The sequence below is a fragment of the Zootoca vivipara genome, chromosome 7 (genome assembly GCF_965207765.1).
Source record: "Zootoca vivipara chromosome 7, rZooViv2.hap1.1, whole genome shotgun sequence".
In the NCBI taxonomy this organism is placed as follows: Eukaryota; Metazoa; Chordata; class Lepidosauria; order Squamata; family Lacertidae; genus Zootoca; species Zootoca vivipara.
The window spans coordinates 91350353-91369587 of NC_142590.1; the positions used below are offsets into that span (position 1 = coordinate 91350353).

At 48.1% G+C, this 19235-nt stretch overlaps 1 protein-coding gene across 2 annotated transcripts in view; it reads right to left on the reverse strand.

Moving 5' to 3' along the window:
* Positions 1-7021: 7021 nt before the first annotated feature.
* Positions 7022-19235, reverse strand: part of SLC52A3 (solute carrier family 52 member 3) — a 37314-nt gene continuing 25100 nt past the window's right edge. The window contains exons 1-4 of one of the 2 annotated variants that reach the window (XM_035122958.3): positions 13453-14157; positions 10794-11874; positions 8926-9049; positions 7022-7550 (exon numbers count right to left, since the gene is read on the reverse strand). In XM_035122958.3, coding sequence (XP_034978849.3) covers positions 7338-7550; positions 8926-9049; positions 10794-11854 — 1398 coding nt within the window. In that variant the 5' untranslated portion in view covers positions 11855-11874; positions 13453-14157 and the 3' untranslated portion in view covers positions 7022-7337. Of the gene's footprint in view, positions 7551-8925; positions 9050-10793; positions 11875-13452; positions 14158-19235 lie in introns of those variants that run through there. The other variant, XM_088674777.1, reaches the window with a different exon arrangement.

The following is a 19235-nucleotide window of genomic DNA, read 5'->3' on the forward strand; positions in this document are numbered from 1 at the left end:
ATTAAACATTAAAATCTTCTCTAAACAGGGCTGCCTTTAGGTATTTTCTAAATGTCAGGTAGTTGTTTATCTCTCTGACCTCTGATGGGAGGGTGTTCCACAGGGCGGGTGCCACTACCGAGAAGGCCCTCTGCCTGGTTCCCTGTAACTTGGCTTCTTGCAGTGAGGGAACCGCCAGAAGGCCCTCGGCATTGGACCTCAGTGTCCGGGCAGAACGATGGGGGTGGAGACGCTCCTTCAGGTATACTGTAAAAGATTTGGACTGTCAAAAAAGAGGTGGAGGGGGGGGATGATTAAATTAGGACCCACAAAAGGTAGGGTGGCAGTCCAGGAGATTCCTTCGAATCTTGTTTTTGATTATTTATGTTTGATATATGTCTGCAAAATTTTAATTTGAGAAACGAAATCTAATAATTCATTAGATCCAGCACAGGGCTAGCAGGTCTTTGTGTCTCCAGCTTCCAACTTGTTTCCAGCTCAGCTATCACACATACCTTGGCTATTGCTCTCCTACCTAGCAGCTAAGTGAGTTGGGCGGAAAAAAGGCCCACCCATTCGCCTGGAGGGCCCCATCAGATAGCTGTAGCTCTCACAACATTTGTTGTTCCTTCAGTAGCACCTTAAAGACCAACTAAGTTTATATTTTGGTATGAGCTTTCGTGTGCATGCACACTTCTTCAGATACACCTTCTTCGTGTATCTGAAGAAGTGTGCATGCACACGAAAGCTCATACCAAAATATAAACTTAGTTGGTCTTTAAGGTGCTACTGAAGGAATTTTTTTATTTTGCTTCGACTCAGACCAACACGGCTACCTACCTGTAACTAGAACATTTGTTGTTGTTTAGTTGTTTAGTCGTGTCCGATTCTTCGTGACCCCATAGACCATAGCACGCCAGGCACTCCTGTCTTCCACTGCCTCCCACAGTTTGGTCAGACTCATGTTCGTAGCTTTGAGAACACTGTCCAACCATCTCGTCCTCTGTCATCCCCTTCTCCTAGTGCCCTCAATCTTTCCCAACATCAGGGTCTTTTCCAGGGAGTCTTCTCTTCTCATGAGGTGGCCAAAGTATTGGCCACCTCATAGCCACAACATAGCTCATCCTTTTGGGATGCCGATGAGGATACTTGTGGCCTGCTAAAGTTATTGCCTTACCAAATAATAATAATAAAAAAACCCAGACTAGTTCAACAATAGATTCCCCTGTTAGATTCTCACCCTCGCTGGGTACAGGACCCCAAGAATTGGGAGGGACTCAGGGCATCAACTAGACCAGGGGTCCCCTAACTAAGGCCCGGGGGCCGGATGCGGCCCTATTGCCTTCTAAATCCGTCCCTTGGACGGTCCAGGAATCAGCATGTTTTTACATGAGTAGAATGTGTCCTTTTATTTAAAATGCATCTCTGGGTTATTTGTGGGGCCTGCCTGGTGTTTTTACATGAGTAGAATGTGTCCTTTTATTTAAAAATGCATCTCTGGGTTATTTGTGGGGCACATAGCTGCCAAGTCTCCAGTATTTCCCGGGAAACCCCCGTTTTTCCGGCTGTTCCCAGCCGAAAAAACGTTCCCGGTTTATTCTGGCGCGGCGGCCATTTTGGAACTGGGCGGAGCATGCTCAGAAGCGACTTTTGATGCTGCTTTGCCCAGTTCCAAAATGGCTGCAGCGCAACTTCTGGTGCGACGGCCATTTTGGAACAGGGCAGAGCAGCATCAAAAGTCGCTTCTGAGCATGCTCCGCCCAGTTCCAAAATGGCGGCAGCGCTACTTCCGGTCTGCTACTTCCGGTCCAGTCCCTTATTTCTCAGGCCGGAACTTGGCAGCTATGGTGGGGCATAGGAATTCGGTCATATTTTTTTCAAAATATAGTCTGCCCCCCCATAAGGTTTGAGGGACAGTGGACCGGCCACCTGCTGAAAAAGTTTGCTGACCCCTGCACTAGACTGACCTCACCCCAAACCCACAACAGTATTGTTATTTGTAATGGTAGCAGCAGCAGTATTTTTTATTTATTTATTTTTAGCAAATTTACACACACACACACACACACAAAATTGCCTCTTAAAAATGTGCCTGTATAATTATTGGAGGCCTTCCCAGTTCTCGCCGCAACTGCCTCACAGATGAAACTACAAACTTCCTGTAGACTGCGATGCCCCATCCATGAAAGGTATTCCTGCAGGGGGAGAAGCGGAAGGGATTTGTATACGAATGGCAGCAGTGGGGAAATAGCATCTAGATCAAGGGAAGTAATAGTACCACTGTATTCTGCTCTGGTCAGACCTCACCTGGAGTACTGTGTCCAGTTCTGGGCACCACAGTTCAAGAAGGATACTGACAAGCTGGAACGTGTCCCGAAGAGGGCAACCAAAATGGTCAAAGGCCTGGAAACGATGCCTTATGAGGAACGGCTTAGGGAGCTGGGTATGTTTAGCCTGGAGAAGAGAAGGTTAAGGGGTGATATGATAGCCATGTTCAAATACAGTATATAAAAGGATGTCATATAGAGGAGGGAGAAAGATTGTTTTCTGCTGCTCCAGAGAAGCGGACACGGAGCAATGGATTCAAACTACCGTACAAGAAAGAAGATTCCACCTAAACATTAGGAAGAACTTCCTGACAGTAAGAGCTGTTCGACAGTGGAATTTGCTACCAAGGAGTGTGGTGGAGTCTCCTTCTTTGGAGGTCTTTAAGCAGAGGCTTGACAGGCATATGTCAAGAATGCTTTGATGGTGTTTCCTGCTTGGCAGGGGGTTGGACTGGATGGCCCTTGTGGTCTCTTCCAACTCTATGATTCTATGATTCTAAATGCAAAACCATGCTTAAGGAGAGGGCCTCCAGTCCTTGAAGTGCCCACAGAAGTTCCATTTTCCAGATGGAGAACTGAGGCTGGGTGTACCATATATTATATCTACAGAACTATAGAACCACGGGGAGCCTGATCCAATCGTCAGCTGCTCTTCCATCCTTGCCAGAACTGTGCGTGGCAGCTGTTAAGGGATTACACACCCATTTCACAAGCGGGGATCTGAGGCACCTGGGAGAACCCGAGAGGCGGCAGTTTTTGCATATGTCTATCATCATTTACCCCTTAACACCAGAAGTGACAATGCTCTTTGAGGATGCCTAAAATCATTGCCTCTCAAGCCTTGTTTTTGGCCTTTTAAATGCTGGATGAGATTTCAGTCATTTACCCAAAGCACATTGTAAGGGGTGAAAATGTCCCATGACTGAGTTCCAGAGACAGAGGTAGCGAAACCTACCATAGTGATGGATGTTGCCCTTTTGAGCTAAGTTGCATTAAGCATAACATGGCACCGAAATTATATTTGTCATTCTATGCCCCACTCATCACTTTATATGATCTTATGCAGTTTGCAGAAGCAAATATTACATGCATGGTTGACCTTAAGATTTGCAAGCAAATGTCTGATCCTCTCCAGATTTTCTCTGACCTTTAGATTAATTATAAAATTATATGAATCAGCTGGCAAAATCTGTGTTATTTCCTGTATTAAACAGGGGAGGGGACTATGTGGCCCTCCACACCTCTCCATCTGGCCCCCATGATTCTTCCCACCCTGCTGCCCTCTCCAGACCCCCCTTTGCACACCATGTCCCTCACTTTCCCTACATCACAGCCTCCTCAAGTCTGTTCACCTGATGGGAATTGCGTTCTTGAACTCTGGTAATGTGCCTCGGGCCAGTATACCTGAAGGAGCATCTCCACCCCCATCTTTCTGCCCGGACACTGAGGTCCAGTGCCGAGGGCCTTCTGACGGTTCCCTCGTTGCGTGAAGCCAAGTTGCAGGGAACCAGGCAGAGGGCCTTCTCGGTACTGGCGCCTGCCCTGTGGAACGCCCTCCCATCAGATGTCAAAGAGAAAAATAGCTACCAGATTTTTAGAAGACACCTGAAGGCAGCCCTGTTTAGAGAGGCTTTTAATCTTTAATCGATTATTTTATTCTTCTGTTGGAAGCGCCCAGAGTGGCTGGGGAAACCCAGCCAGATGGGCGGGGTATAAACAATAAATTATTATTATTATTTCTCTTTGTGCAGCCAGGATAGAGAGTGCTGTGTGGTTAGAAACCACAACAGTAAAACTTGTGTTCATTGCTCCGCCCACTTTTGCCCATAGCGCTGCCCACCCCCAGCATGCGGCCCCTGGGAGGCTGCTGGGAAGAGAATGTGGCCCCCAGACGGAAAAGGATTCCCTGCCCCTGAGAAAAAACGAACAAGCCAATGGGGAGCGGAGCTTTCATTCCACTTCTGGGGCAGCCCTGAGTTGCTCAGAAACCTCCTGGGCTTTCGGAGGATGTTCTTCAAGTGCAAAAAATCAGCAATGGTGGCTGAGCAGCCCCGAAAGAATCACGCAGCTTGTCTGCCTTCTTGTAGCCGCCGATTGTGCAGCACCAGTTCCGTGGTGTGCAAGGCTGTGCAGAAAACCACAAAGGCGGAAAAGCAAAACTGCTGAACCAGCGTCAGGACCCGGTTCCTTAAACCTATGCTGCCATCTGGTGGATCTCAAGGTAAGTCCAGTCAAAGGCGACTATGGGGTTGCGGAGCTCATCACACTTTTAGGCCAAGGGAGCTGGCGTTTGTCCACAGACAGCTTTTTCTGGGTCAGAGCGCATGGAAACACTTTTTAACCTTCCCGCCGCAGCTGTACCTACTTATCTACTTGCACTGGCATGCTTTCGAACTGCTAGGTGGGCAGGAGCTGGGACAGAGCAATGGGAGCTCACCCTGTTGCGGGGATTTGAAACGGCGAGCTTCTGATCGGCAAGCCCAAGAGGCTCTATGGTTTAGACCACAGCACCACCCACATCCCTAAGGGATAAGGGATTCTTGGATTAATCTCAGATACCGTGTTTCCCCTTTTTTAAGACGTAGTCAGAAAGTAAGCCATGGCAGCATTTTTTAGCATTAGTGAAATCTAAGACACCCCCCGAAAATAAGACATACCTCCATGCGAGACCGCCGAGCACCCCAGCCAGCCAGAGGGGCCTGGAACCGGCTGCTGTTGCTGCAGCAAACGCATGGAGCGCCCTGCAGCGCCTGGCCTCTTCTTTTCTTTTCTTTTCTTTTTTGGGCTGCCCGAGGCCTGCCGCCCCGCCACCGGAACCAGCGGCTGCAGAGCGGAGCGCTCCGAAGCAGCGAGCGCTTGGAGCGCCCTGCAGCGCCTGGCTTCTTCTTTTGCGGGGGGGGGGGGAGCTGCCCGAGGCCTGCCGCCCTGCCGCCGTAACCGGCGGCTGCAAAGCGGAGCGCTCTGAAGCGCCGAGTGCTCGGAGTGCCCTGCAGCGCCTGGCCTCTTCTTTTTTCGGGGGGGGGGGAGGAGCTGCCCGAGGCCTGCCGCCCCGCCGCCGGAACCGGAGCGCCCTGCAGCACCTGGCCTCTTCTTTTGGGGGTAGAGCTGCCCGAGGCCTGCCCCCCGCCGCCGGAAGCGGCGGCTGCAGAGCGGAGCGCTCCGAAGCGCCGAGCGCTCGGAGCGCCCTGCAGCGCCTAGCCTCTTCTTTTGGGGGGAGAGCTGCCCGAGGCCTGCCCCCCGCCGCCGGAAGCGGCGGTCTGCAGCCCGGAGCGCCCGGAGCGCCCAGCAGCGCTGGGCGGAGCACCGAGCCAGCAGCCTGCCGCCTCGGTGCCGCGCAGAGCGCCCAGCAGCACCCCAAGCCAGTGGCCTGGCCCCTCCGAGGAGGCCTTAAGGTACAAGACATCCCCTGAAAATAAGACACCATGAGTTTTTTTGAGTAAAAAAAGTTTTAAGACGGTGTCTTAAAAAAGGGGAAACACGGTATTTGTAAATCAGGAAAAACACTTTCTGTGCGGCTATAGACAAAGGCTTGGGGTAGGCTTGGGAGTTTGGGGCAGGCGGCGCGCCGAATGTCACCCCCCCTCAGTGATGACACCCGGGGCGTGCTGCCCCCAGCCGCCCCTTCCTCCACCCCTGGCTATAGATCATCCAGTGCCGGCCACATAGTGATGCAATGCAAGGTAGCTGCCTTAAGCGAGAGATACTGGGGGGGGATGGAGGGGGGGGAACAGCTGCAAGAGGATAGAGGGCAGAGCGATGTGTGCCTGCTGTCTTGAGCTGCAGGGAAGAACCTGTCCGGGTTGCACCTGTACAGGGAGTGGAAGGAGGCATCAGTCTGTCGTTCGCCTCAGGCATCGAAAGGTCTTGGGCCGGCCCAGAGTTCAGCGTTTCCCAACCTGGTGCCCTCTAAATGTTTCAGACTGCAACTCGGAACTCGCGCTTTCCTGAATACTGCAATTCAGTTCTCTAGCCATGTAACGCTTACCAATATGCAAATACTGGGGTAAATTGCGCATAGAAGTGCACCTGACCGCGGCGTTACCCTCCCCTAAGGCTTTATCCTACAGATAATTTAAATGAGCTTGCACTTGTAGATTCCTAATTTTAAAATTGAATTTTAACATTGTATTTAATCTGCATTTTAATTGAATTGTTTCTTTCATGCTTGCTTTGATATTCTTGTTGTTAGCCGCCCCGAGCCCGATCTTGACTGGGAAGGGCGGGGCATAAATAAAATTATTATTAATTATTATTATTATTAGGGGAAACCTCTCTGCAGACATAAAGCAAAATTGCAAAGAAAAACAGGATGCTGGACTAGGTGGGCCATGGGCCTGATCCAGCAGGCTCACGTTCTTATGTGAATTTTGGTTTTTGGTTTTGCAAACTGATGTGGAAATGTGCAGAAATGAACTTCAGGTTGGAAAAATGAGATAAGTGAAATTGACCAGTTGGGCCCACCCCTTCCTGGGCTCCATCCTGGTTGTGGAGGCTGCTCCTTTCCCCCTTTGCACGTGACGTAGGAATCCTCTTCCGTGTGGATTAAGGATCATCCTTTGGATTGCAGCACCATCCATGCTGGCGCATGCTACGATTCCCCTGCTGTCTCCCCAGTCTTGCCAAGCTCACTGGTGTGGGCTGCGGCTTACAGCTGCCCAAAGGGACCTTAAACAACTGGTCGCAACGTCTGTGCTGAATCCAGGCTCAACACAGGAGTTGGTAACTCGACTGATTTATTTACAAGGCATTATACAACTCCCTGGCCAGCTTCTGAACAGCAGGGTTCTTGGCATCACCAAGGTTAAGAAATGGCAGGAGGAGGAGGAGGAGCGTGGAGCCATGTCCAAAGTTAATTCATCGTCCATCACTGTTACACAAAGTCAAGGGTGACGTTGCCCAACGATCCCTTGCATTCCTTCGCCATGATCTGAAGGGGAACTTATTCGCATGGTTCCTTCCTTCAGTTTGGAAACAGGACGAGCGTCCCGACTGCTGCATTGATCCGAGACAAGCCCTTGCCTCCTCTTGAGGTCACGCCGGGCACTGGAAGCTGCAGAAGTCGGCCGATTTGAAGACACTGTAGACATTCACCAAGGGGAACATGATGACGGCTCCAAGCAGACCCCCCAGCTGCTCCATCGCTCCGTACCACACGAGGGCGCTCTGGCTGTGGCCACGAAGGATCACTCCCAGCATCACCTTGACATACGCGAGGGTCCCGTTGAACAGCACCCAGGAGATCACCTGTTGGCACAGAAGCAGCTGTGTTTGAAGCCAACAAATTATCACCTTCCCCTTTCATTATTCCATTAAGCACACAGAAGCTGCATTGGAACACGCTAAACATTAGCCTAGTTCAGCAATCTGCTTCCCACTGTGGCTAGCCAGATACTTGAGATAAGGGCAATGAAAACATTGCCTTTCCTGTTCCCCACCAATCAGCAAAGGGTGGTAGAGTGCTTTTAAACCTGGAGGCTCCATCTTGCCATCACCCTACATGCTCACGGCAATCTCAGTTCAGGAGGGCAGTATCAGCAGGCTTGGCGGAATGGCAAATATACAGAGAAGGGAAATCTTTCCAAACCCCAATGTGGTTTGGATGAACCTGCACCGCTCTAATAAGCACCCAAATGACAATTGAGCATGCTCAGTGGGCATAGAATGCTGATGATGGAGTGGCTGGGCATGGGGTGGGGGTGGGGGGTTGGAACAGGATGAAGTGCCCCATAAAAGGGCCTGGCTGGCTGAGTAGAAGCATTCCATGCTGCAACATTTTGTTGCAGGCTCCACTTTCCAATGGTCTGTGAGTGAGTGCTGTTACTTATGTAGCTAAAACAGTGCCACCCACATGAGAGAGGGAGGCATGTGCAGGCCCCATGGAACCCACAAGGTTTGCAGAAGTACAAAACATGTATGGGGCAAGCCCCACCCCCCAAAAAAGTCTCAATAAGGACTGGTCATGCTTCCTGCACAACATACTGAGCAACTGATGGACTGTGGAGGGGGGTTGAGAATGGGAAATGGCAAGAGGGATGAACTGGAGTGGGTAAAATCCTGAAGAGCATCACTCCCCTTTGTCTCAGGTCCCACTTGTCTTGGCTAGTAGCCACCAATAGACCTATCCTCCTCCAGGAACCGGCCTCGTCTTCTTTTAGGGCAGGAGGGGAGAAGCTGGAGGGCTTTCTACCTGGCCTTTGGGACTCTCCCCAGGCCACACCCCTCTCTGTAGGCCACACCCCCTTTGGTTTCACCCTGTGCCCTCTTTGAACACTTTTGCTTGGCTGGAATTTGTCCTTGAACTGGCCTAACGCCTGAACAGAGGCTGGAGAAAATTGAATTTTCATATGCCTAGAATGGAGCCTGCAAAATCCGCACCCAGTGCCCTGCCCCCTGTTGACCTCGGGCCACACCCACCACTGGTCAGTGGCCCCTGGAAGGCTGCCTGGGGCAGAATGTGGCCCTCGCAGCCAGTGAGCAACCGTTGCAGCCTTTGGGTCCTTGTCAAGACCCATTATGGGTTAGCAAGTTTGCAAACCTGCAGGACACCCCACCATGTCTCTGAGCAACACCCCTCTTGCAAAACGGAGAACACCAGAGCCTTTGGGGGCAAGCTACTTACGATGAGAGCGTCCCCCCACTCCGAGTGGTTTAGGAGCGGGCAGGGGCTCAGAGCAGCCATGCCCAGGTTGTAGGCGCCAAAGGCCGACCCGGTAGCTGCCAGGACACTCAAGAAGGGGAGGGACCTGGGGGGGGAGAGCAAAGGAGAGCATTAAGGCAAATAGGTGGCTAATTTCGAGCCAAATTGGGGTCAGGATTTCACCTGGGATGAAGCCTCGAACAGAGAGTGGGGGAGATTCAGAGCTCCTTCAGATGGCCTATTTATTGAGCATCTTGATTTGCATCCATCCTTTTTTGATCTCAAAGCAGAGGTTAGATTCTATCCGGCACTGATTTCCTTGCAGTGAGGTTATACAACAGCAATTCTTTTTGACCTACATTTGCTTACAGGGTGTTCATTTCTTTGACAACATTTATATACTGTTAGACTGTAAAAAAAAAAAAAAAGCTAACGCTAAGCAGTGGCGGACTTTGGGCTTTAAAATTTCAGTAGGGCCTGTGTGGCAACAAAAATTGGTCGTCCCCCCCCCCCCGGCCTCTCACCTTCTATTGTTCATCAGTGTTGCAGTGCCCCCTGCAGCTCCCCCTCAGCTTGGTGCCTAATGCGGGCAAACTGGCCCCACTTCCATAAACCTGCCTTGTTGCAGGATGAGAGCTTGCCCAGGAACAGGAAGGGAGACGCTCCTTTTCTCGGCAGGAAATGTTGCTGCTTGACTAATTGGATCTGGCCGATTGGTTCAGTTTGGTTATCTGGTTACGCAAATCCTCCGAGTTCTTGTCGTGATATTTAAATATATAAACCACTCTATTCTGCCTTGGTCAGACCGCTTCTGGAATACTGTATCCAGCTCTGGGCACCGCTGTTTAAGAAGGATGTTGACAAGCTGGAAAGTGTACAGAGGAGGACGACCAAGATGGTCAAGGGTCTGGAAACCAAGCCGTATGAAGAACGGTTGAAGGAGCTAGGTATGTTTAGTCTGGAAAAGAGGAGACGGGGAGGAGATGGGATAGCCATCTTCAAATAACTCAAGGGCTGTCCCATGGAAGAAGGAGAAAGCTTGTTTTCTACTGCTCCGGGGGGTAGGACCCAAACCAATGGCTTCAAGTTACAAGAAAGGAGATTCCAACTAAACATCAGTAAGAATTATCTAACAGTAAAAGCAGTTTGACAGGGGAACAGTCTCCTTCAGGAAGTTGTGGACTCGCCTTCCCTAGAGGTTTTTAAGTGGAGATTGGATGGCCATCTGTCATGGATGCTTTGGTTGAGATTCTTGCATTGCAGGGAGCTGGACTAGATGACTGGGGGGGGGGAGTCCGTTCCAACTCTACAATCCTATGATTCTATTTACAGATAGGTAGCCGTGTTGGTCTGACGTAGTTGAAACAAAATTAAAAAATTCCTTCCAGTAACACCTTAGAGACCAACTAAGTTTGTCATTGGTATGAGCTTTCGTGTGTGTGCACACTTCTTCAGATACCACGAAAGATATACACGAAAGCTCATACCAATGACAAACTTAGTTGGTCTCTAAGGTGCTGTTGTTGTTTAGTCGTTTAGTCGTGTCCGACTCTTTGTGACCCCATGGACCATAGCACGCCAGGCACTCCTGTCTTCCACTGCCTCCCGCAGTTTGGTCAAACTCATGTTTGTAGCTTCGAGAACACTGTCCAACTATCTCGACCATCAACCATCTAAGGTGCTAGTGGAAGGAATTCCTATGATTCTAACAAATGAAACCTTTCCTCATTGCGAGTTGCATCTTGAGCCTTCTTTAAGGGCGCGGCGGCAAAAGCAAGACATACTTGTGAGGCAGATTCAACCCCAGAGCTTGGAGAACTGCCTTCTTGCCAAGGCGGGTGGGTACCTACCTGCTGGGCAGGAACGTAGAGATGCTGCACGCAAGAGGGACAGCCATGGCACCCAGGGTGGTGGAGAGGTGGTAGGCTAAGTTGCTGTAGGGCAAGCAGGAGTAGCTCTGCACCGAGGGAAGGACGCCATACATCAGGGAGCTGCACCAAGTGATGAGGACATAGATGAAGGCCAACATGGGCCAAGAGTAGGCGACCTTCTCCGGAGCTCCTTCCTCGTCTTCTTTGAAGGAACCTTCTGCCTTTCCCTCCACGGAGAAGTTAGTGAACCCTTCTTTCAGCCCCCCATCCGCAGGGATCTTCCGGATGGAGTGGAGGGTGATCTCGCTGGCGCAGAGATTCTGCTCCGAAAGATCCCACACCCTGGGCAGGCGGTTGAGGAAGAAGAAAGCCACGAGGCAGGAGAACATCAGGCCGGACAGGATGAGGAAGAAGACCAGGCTGGAGAAGTTGGCGGGGGAGTAGCGGGTCTCTAGGCGGAAAGGGACGGGGTTGTCCATGCTCACGTTGCCCAAGGTGGCGTTGCTGCCGTGCGTGTGGTTGCTTGTGATGGCCACCTCGACGCAGCTGGAGATCCCTGCTCCCTGCGCCAGAGCGAAGAGAGCAGGGACCAGCCCGCTGAGACCTTCCCCGATGAAGTAGGAGGTGATGTACCGAGGGTGGAAGCGAGCCATGAAAGGCAGGAAGGTGACGGAGGAGGTGCAGTCCACCAGCGAGATGCAGAAGGTCAAGACGAAGAAGGCCGTGCTGTGCTGAGCCCCACCGATATCCGTGGTGTACTGCCACAGGAAAGCTAGGAGGAAGCAGGCCACGACTCCGGTGGACACCACAACGAGGATGATGAGGACCTCGCTCAGCAAGCCCGGCTTCCACTTGTGCATGAGGGTGATGAAGAGAGGACCCACGTTGGCCAGCTGGATGATGATGATGAGATAGGAAGGCAGGAACCAGCCCTCGGGGAGCACGTTCACCAGCACAGGGAGCTCGACCCACACGCCGTTGATGGACATCCAGGAGCCAATCCCAAAAATGCAGGCCAGCACGTGGGTGAGCAGAGCCATCTCGCTCCTCGGTGGTGCACCTGCCGGAGAAGAGTGATGGGTCAGAGGAATCATAGAATCATAGAGCTGGAAGATACCTAATGTTTAGGTAGAATCTTCTTTCTTGTAGTTTGAATCCATTGCTCCGTGTCCGCTTCTCTGGAGCAACAGAAAACAACCTTTCTCCCTCCTCTATATGACATCCTTTTATATAGACAGATGACTATCTGTCGGGGTTTCTTCATAATAATAATAATATTATAATAATAATTTATTATTTATACGCCGCCCATCTGGCCGGGTTCCCCCAGCCACTCTGGGTGGCTTCCAACAAAATAGTAAAATACAGAAATCCATCAAACATTAAAAGCTTCCCTAAACAGGGCTGCCTTGATATACCTTCTAAAGGTCTGTGGTTCCTGCATTCAGCTGCGGTTCCTGCATTGCACTGCCACACAAACAGTTTTAGAATTTAAAATACTCATTTAAAAACTCATTTAAACATCCTTCTTCTCTTTCCATGGTTCATTTTGCACATCATAAATCCCTGCATATCTTACAAAAGCTATACAGTGGTACCTCGTGTTACAAACACTTCAGGCTACAGACTCCGCTAACCCATAAATAGTACCTCAGGTTAAGAACTTTGCTTCAGAATGAGAACAGAACAGAAATCGCAGCGGGAGGCGCCATTAGCTAAAGTGGTGCTTCAGGTTAAGAACAGTTTCAGGTTAAGAACAGACCTCTGGAATGAATTAAGTTCTTAACCAGAGGTACCACTGTACCAATCAGTATTCCATTATTACATCCATCAGAACTTATTAACACTGTTAATGCTGCCGTTTTCAAGTGTACACAATTTCCCATCATGTATTCAATAAATGTTTTCCAACCTTCTCTAAACGTATGTTCTTCTCGTTCTCTTATTCTATATGTTAAGTCTGCAAGCTGCGCATATTCCGTCAACTTAAGTTGCTGCTCTTCTTTAGTTGGGACCTCGCTAGTTTTCCATTTGGGGCCTAACAAAACACGGGCCACAGTTATGGCATAAATAACCTTTTTTGACACCTGGAAATTTCCATCTGGATTATCCCTAGCAAAAAGGACTCTGGTTTTTTGGGTTTTTTTTACTTTTAAACATTTTTTTCCAATTCATTATGATTTCCCAATATGCTTTTACAAGTCCACCACATGTGAAAGAACGTTCCCTCAACCTCATTGCATCTCCGGTTCGTGCATTGCTGGGGGTCGGACTACATGGGGGTCACTTCCAGCTCTACGATTCCATCTGCATCAACACAACCGGGCACCTTCATCTGCCCCAGCTGCAACAAAACATCTCTCTCCCTTATCGGTCTTTACAGCCGCAGCAGTTGCTGTAACTCTCTGACGGTTTGACGTCACCCACAACAGAGCGCTCCTCCATCGTCTCCTGAGACGGACAGATGCCAACATACATCACTTACTTAGTGCCATTAATTTCTGTGGGTCTACTCCAAGTCGGACTTACCTGGAGGTAAGTCATTGTTTTTAACCATGCGCTAGGCACAAAATGCAGACCTGGCTGGGTAGCAGGAGGCTCAGCTGGGTGGAGAAGCCCATGTCTGGATTCTACCTACCTTCAGTGGTAGAAGCAGATCTGCAACTTCACTTCCCCAGGAGAACAAGGATGACCTCCTTCCGCTCTGCCCTCACAGGAGGAAAAGGCAGGTTCTTTAGAAATCCTTGGGTGTCTTCCAGGAGCTCCGCCTTGAAACTGGAGTCTCGAAAGCACCAAAAGAGGCCTCAGCAACAGGCTCCCTCCGCCCCAAAGGCACTATTGATATTTGATAAAGTGGCTAAGCCAGCTCAGCTGGATATATTATGGCTGCCGGGAGCTATTAATCCCTCTATTCTGCCCAGGCTGATGCGCAGAGTGCAGAGTGGCAGATCCTGCACTTTGGAACTCCCTGCCCATTGATGCTAGACAGAGGGCGTCGCTGCATCTCTCCTTGGCACCTGTCAAAGAAACCCACCCACACGTCATGTTTATTCTATTTTAATCGGTTATTTTAGCTAATAACTTACATTTTATTCCTTTTTTTTTAAAAAAAACCTTTGATCGTTTCAATGCATGTTTTATGTTCTTTGGGGTGTTTTACTCACAGTAGACCCACAGGAATTAATTGCGTTAAGTAGGTTGTAGCACCCTTGGAAGGGAGACCCCCCCAAAGGACATCTAGTCCCCCTCCCCCTGCAACACAGGAATCACAGCTAAATGATTTAGGCCCAGTAATTTCAGCAGGTCTACTCTGAGTAAGTCAGCAGGGTGCAGTGTATCAGACTAGGACCTGGAAGAGACCAGGGTTCAAATCGCCTTGCTTAGTCATGAAGCTCGCTGGGTCATCTTGGGCCAGTCACTGCCTCTTAAGCCTAACCTACCTCACAGGGTTGTTGTGGGGGTCGAATGAGGAGAACAGCATACTCTAACTTGAGCTCCTTAGAGAAAAAGTGGGGTGGAAATGCAATAAACACATCAATCTAAGTTGATTGTCAGCCTTTGCAAACCACTTCAAAGTTTTATTTGCAATTAAGCAGCATGCATATTTTATTTTATCTTTTGATAAATAAAAATCCTGGCCGGGGCATTGACATTATTACTTGCCTGCTTACACCACAGAGGTCTCAACTTTTTTCTTTTTTCTTTTAAGTACACCATTTTAAAGTCTGTAAGTGTAGATTAAAAGTAAACAGACAATATAGTACATGGAGAGGCTCTGCATTTGCTAGTTCCACTCGCCAACCTCTGCCCCCCCCATCAGACCTTCCCATCCACCCACCCCCCAAAATACAATTCCTGTCTCTTTTCCACCTTCCCAATCTTGTTTCTGAAGTGGCTGCCTCTCTCTTCCATTCTACACACTCCTAACCCCAACAAATATGGCTGGTGACCAGGAATTATGGGAGCTGTAGTTCAGCAACACCTGGATGGCCACAGGTGAGCTGCCTCTGTTTTGAAGTTTTGTAGGTTTCAGTGGAGTTAACCACAAACCATTCTTTCTCAATGAAACCTGTGGTTGTTGTTTTTAAAAAAGTACTTAAATTACGACTGCATCATGCCCTATTACCGTAATTATTTTGAAAAGTGTACTGAGCTATAGGAAGAAAATTCAGATCCTAGATCCACCTACATGGGAGCAAGTCTCACTGAGCTCGGTGGGAATTCCTTCCGAGTAAGCTTGTTTAGAGCTGCACTGCAAGGCAGGTCTCTGCCCTGAGGAGGCTACACTCCAATAAGGCGAAAAGGCAAAGGAGGAAACGAAAGAAGGAGATTCTGTCCAAGAATTTTGCCTTCAGTCCTGCACCCACTTACCTGGAACTAAAAGTGCTGAAGTTCAACGGGGCTGTTTCACATCGTGCGTGTAGAGGGTTCTTCTATGGCTACAACATACTAATGCATAGCTGCCAAGTTTTCCCTTTTCTCACGAGGAAGCCTATTCAGCATAAGGGAATTTCCCTTTAAAAAAGGGAGAACTTGGCAGCTATGCTAATGTGATAAGTAACATTTTAAGGGTTGTTCTGCAGAAAGGGGCTGGGTTCTAATCTCTGTTCAGTCATGTGGCTGATGAGCAGACTTGGAGCCACTTAATATCTCTCCATCTGGCCTACTTTAAAGGATCGGTGTTCCTGAAGCTGCTGCTGCTATGAGGAAACCTCCCAAAACCCTTTGAAACAAATCCTACCATTGTTTCAAGAAGAGAGTCATCAAGAAGAGAGTCATCAAGCATGTGTCTAATCAATATTTTCATTACTGCTGCTGACTCACCCTTTGCACAAAGAATTAAATCTCTGTTTCTCTCTTTCCGGAAATAGGCAGAGAATACCCTTCAAACAGACAAGACAACCAAGAATGTGTGGGAGAAAGCAGGGAGTGGAAGAGGAAGGAATGAAAGAATTTTAGCCTACGCCAAGGTCTTAAAATTCCAGCCCTGATTTCCCCAGCTCCCATCCATCACAATTAAGGCCGCAGTCCTAATTTAATTTACACTTTGGAACTCCCTGCCTATTGATAAATGCTCATTAAATGGCATAATCTTCACTGTGCCCTTTTTGGCACCTGCTTAAAACATTTTTTGCCTAGACAAGCCCAGACATTTAGAAAGTTGATGTGAATTTTAATTGGTTCTTTATCTGTTGTTATTTTAACTTTTTGAAAGCCTTTAGTTATTGCTGTTAACTTTTCTTATTGATGATTTTATCGTGATACCTTTTTTTTTGTAAATGGCTTTGAAGGTTGCTGCTGTTACACTCAAGTGGTGTATGAATTTTATGATATAAAAATAATCATTTACCTGGGAGTAAGCCCCACTGAATCTAATAGGAGTTGCTTCTGAGTGGACGAGTTTAGGATTGGTTGCGCTTTAAAGTGCCACAACCTGTCTTCCTGCATTCATCTTGATTGCCTTGCAAGGTGTTTTTTACATCTACACATTAACCATTTGCCTAACCTACTCTTTTTAGTGCATTTCCTCATCGCTTCCCTTGTCAATTTCTTTCCCCTTTTTTTGGAAAAAGGTAGATCTGTTGTGCCAGGTTGAGAGAGCCCTTCAAACCACTTCAATTGTGCAAACTTAAATTTATGGTAGGTGTTTGAATCACTTCTGCAAGTGGCAGCCTGGAGGCACCCAAAAAAGTGTTAGCTCATTCCTTTAGATTGAAGTTCAACCAGGTTGGTACTGCGATGCATCTGCTGCACAGGTGAATTAAAGTAAGCAAAACAAGCAAGCGGATCCATTAAACTTAAAACTTAAAAATATTTTGCAGAAAAGGAAAAGGAGCTACAAACTTGTACGAAGTAGGATATCCTTGCATCTGTGTCCCAGCCTCCAACTTCCTGGTTCATTTGTGGAAGCAAATGTCATTAGCATATTAAGTAGGGAATGCTGTGAGTAGTAATTCAACCTGGACCACAGTGAGTCAGGTTGCTGGTATTCTAACTTTGTTTGTGTCTTTGAAGGAGGAAATTGAGCCGAAGGGAAAACTAAGGAATGGTGTAACGGCAAGTGGTTCGTTCAGTTTCTCTGGCATCATACCAATTTGTAAAACAATTTTTTTAAAAAAAGGTTTGAGTCCCTAACAATGTAGACATAGGCTTGGATATACAGTGTCAATGATTTCCAGGGTTCTGCATATTCTGTGATTTCACAGGAGTATGTAAAAAGTTGCACAGGATGCTTTCAGACCATCCCTATTGGGGGCTGGATTCAGTCACAGCCTGGCCAATTCAAGTTCTGCAGCTATAAAGCAGATCTGGAGTTCTTGCGCAGCAAACTCACTTCCCCCCAACACAGTCTTTTTGCAAGAAGGAAAGTAATGGGTGTGTGTGTGTGCTGGGATCAGTGGGATAGCATGTGTTTGACACAATATTATACGGAGCCTGTGTGGTGTGGTGATTAGGAGGACATTGAATTAGGATCAGGGAAACCAAGATTCAACTCTCCCTTTGACCATAAAGCTCTCTGACTGACCTTGGGCTTCTCAGTCATTGCCTCTCAACCCTACCTCATAGGGTTGTGGGAATTAGATAAGGAAGGGGAGAATCATGTACACCGCTTTGAGCTCCTTGGAGGACATGGTAGGATAGAACTCCATGCACGCATGCCTCCATGCATGCAATCAACCCCCTCCCCACAAACATATACAGCAGGGTCCCCAAACTAAGGCCCGGGGGCCGGATGCGGCCCAATCACCTTCTAAACCTGGCCCGCAGATGGTCCAGGAATCAGCATGTTTTTACATGAGTAGAATGTGTTCTTTTATTTGAAATGCATCTCTGGGTTATTTGTGGGGCCTGCCTAGTGTTTTTACATGAGTAGAATGTGTCCTTTTATTTAAAATGCATCTCTGAGTTATTTGTGGGGCATAGGAATTTGTTCATTTCCCCCCCCCAAAAAAAATATAATCCGGCCCGCCACAAGGTCTGAGGGACAGTGGACCGGCCCCCTGCTGAAAAAGTTTGCTGACCCCTGATATACAGTAACAGCAAATGCTCATTAAATGGCATTCAGGAGCTGAAAGTGTACCTCTTTGCCCTGCCCTTTGACACCTGGGAGATGTTTATTTCCAGGGCTCAAGCAATTCCCGTGACTATAATCTGTTTTATCTGTTTTTAATTGTTTTTAATTTTAATTTAATTTTTAATTTAATTAAGTCTGCTTTACAAATGGCCAGGTAATTAATTTAATCACCCCCGCAAATTTAACCAGGAAGAGCGCTCAATAAACAGGTATTCTGGAAGCCACCAGAATGTGCTGTGTTGCCAAGAGATTCTGGTTCCATAAGAACCTGGGCATTCGATCGAGCAGATTTTCTCAAAAGCATGTGGGCTGCAGAACACCCAGAAACCAAGAGGGTGACTCAAGAAAACTTCCAGTGTTACTCTTTCCTCCTACCCATGACTAGGAAAACCAGAATAAAACAAACCTGTGTAGCCCTGTGGTACAGCTTCCAGGTCATGTGGCCAGCATGACAAAGCCACTTCTGACAAACCAGAGCAGCGCACAGAAACGCCATTTACCTTCCCGCTGGAGCGGTACCTATTTATCTACTTGCACTTTGACGTGCTTTCGAACTGCTAGGTTGGCAGGAGCTGGGATTGAACAACGGGAGCTCACCCCGTCACGGGGATTCGAACCGCCAACCTTCTGATCGGCAAGCCCTAGGCTCTGTGGTTTAACCCACAGCGCCACCTGCGTATGTATGTATGTGTGTGTGTGTGTGTTTTGTGTGTGTGTGTGTGTGTGTGTGTGTGTGTGTAATATTTTTATTTATGTTCCATTTAATATTATAAATTCACATCATCATTATCCACTTTACCACCCTGGCTCCTGTCAACTTCCTTCCCTCCCACCTCATGGTTTTCAAAATTAACCTTTCTATCATAGCGTTTTATAAATTATCCAATTTTAATTACACTCATTACAAAATGGCTCAAAAAATTTAAATAAAGATAGAAAGATAGAAAATTTCTCAGTACAAGTCTTCAGACAACCCTGCTAGTGATGTTAATTGCTTACAATAATCTTTCAGGGGGCCTTCTTGGTAGTGGCACCCACCCTGTGGAACGCCCTCCCATCAGATGTCAAAGAGATAAATAACTACCTGACAAGTATAACTATGGCAAGTTCTTAAAGAAATGGGAGTGCCTGATCACCTCATCTGTCTCCTGAGAAATCTCTATGTGGGACAAGAAGCTACAGTTAGAACTGGATATGGAACAACTGATTGGTTCAAAATTGGGAAAGGAGTACGACAAGGTTGTATATTGTCTCCCTGCTTATTTAACTTATATGCAGAATTCATCATGCGAAAGGCTGGACTAGATGAATCCCAAGCTGGAATTAAGATTGCTGGAAGAAATATC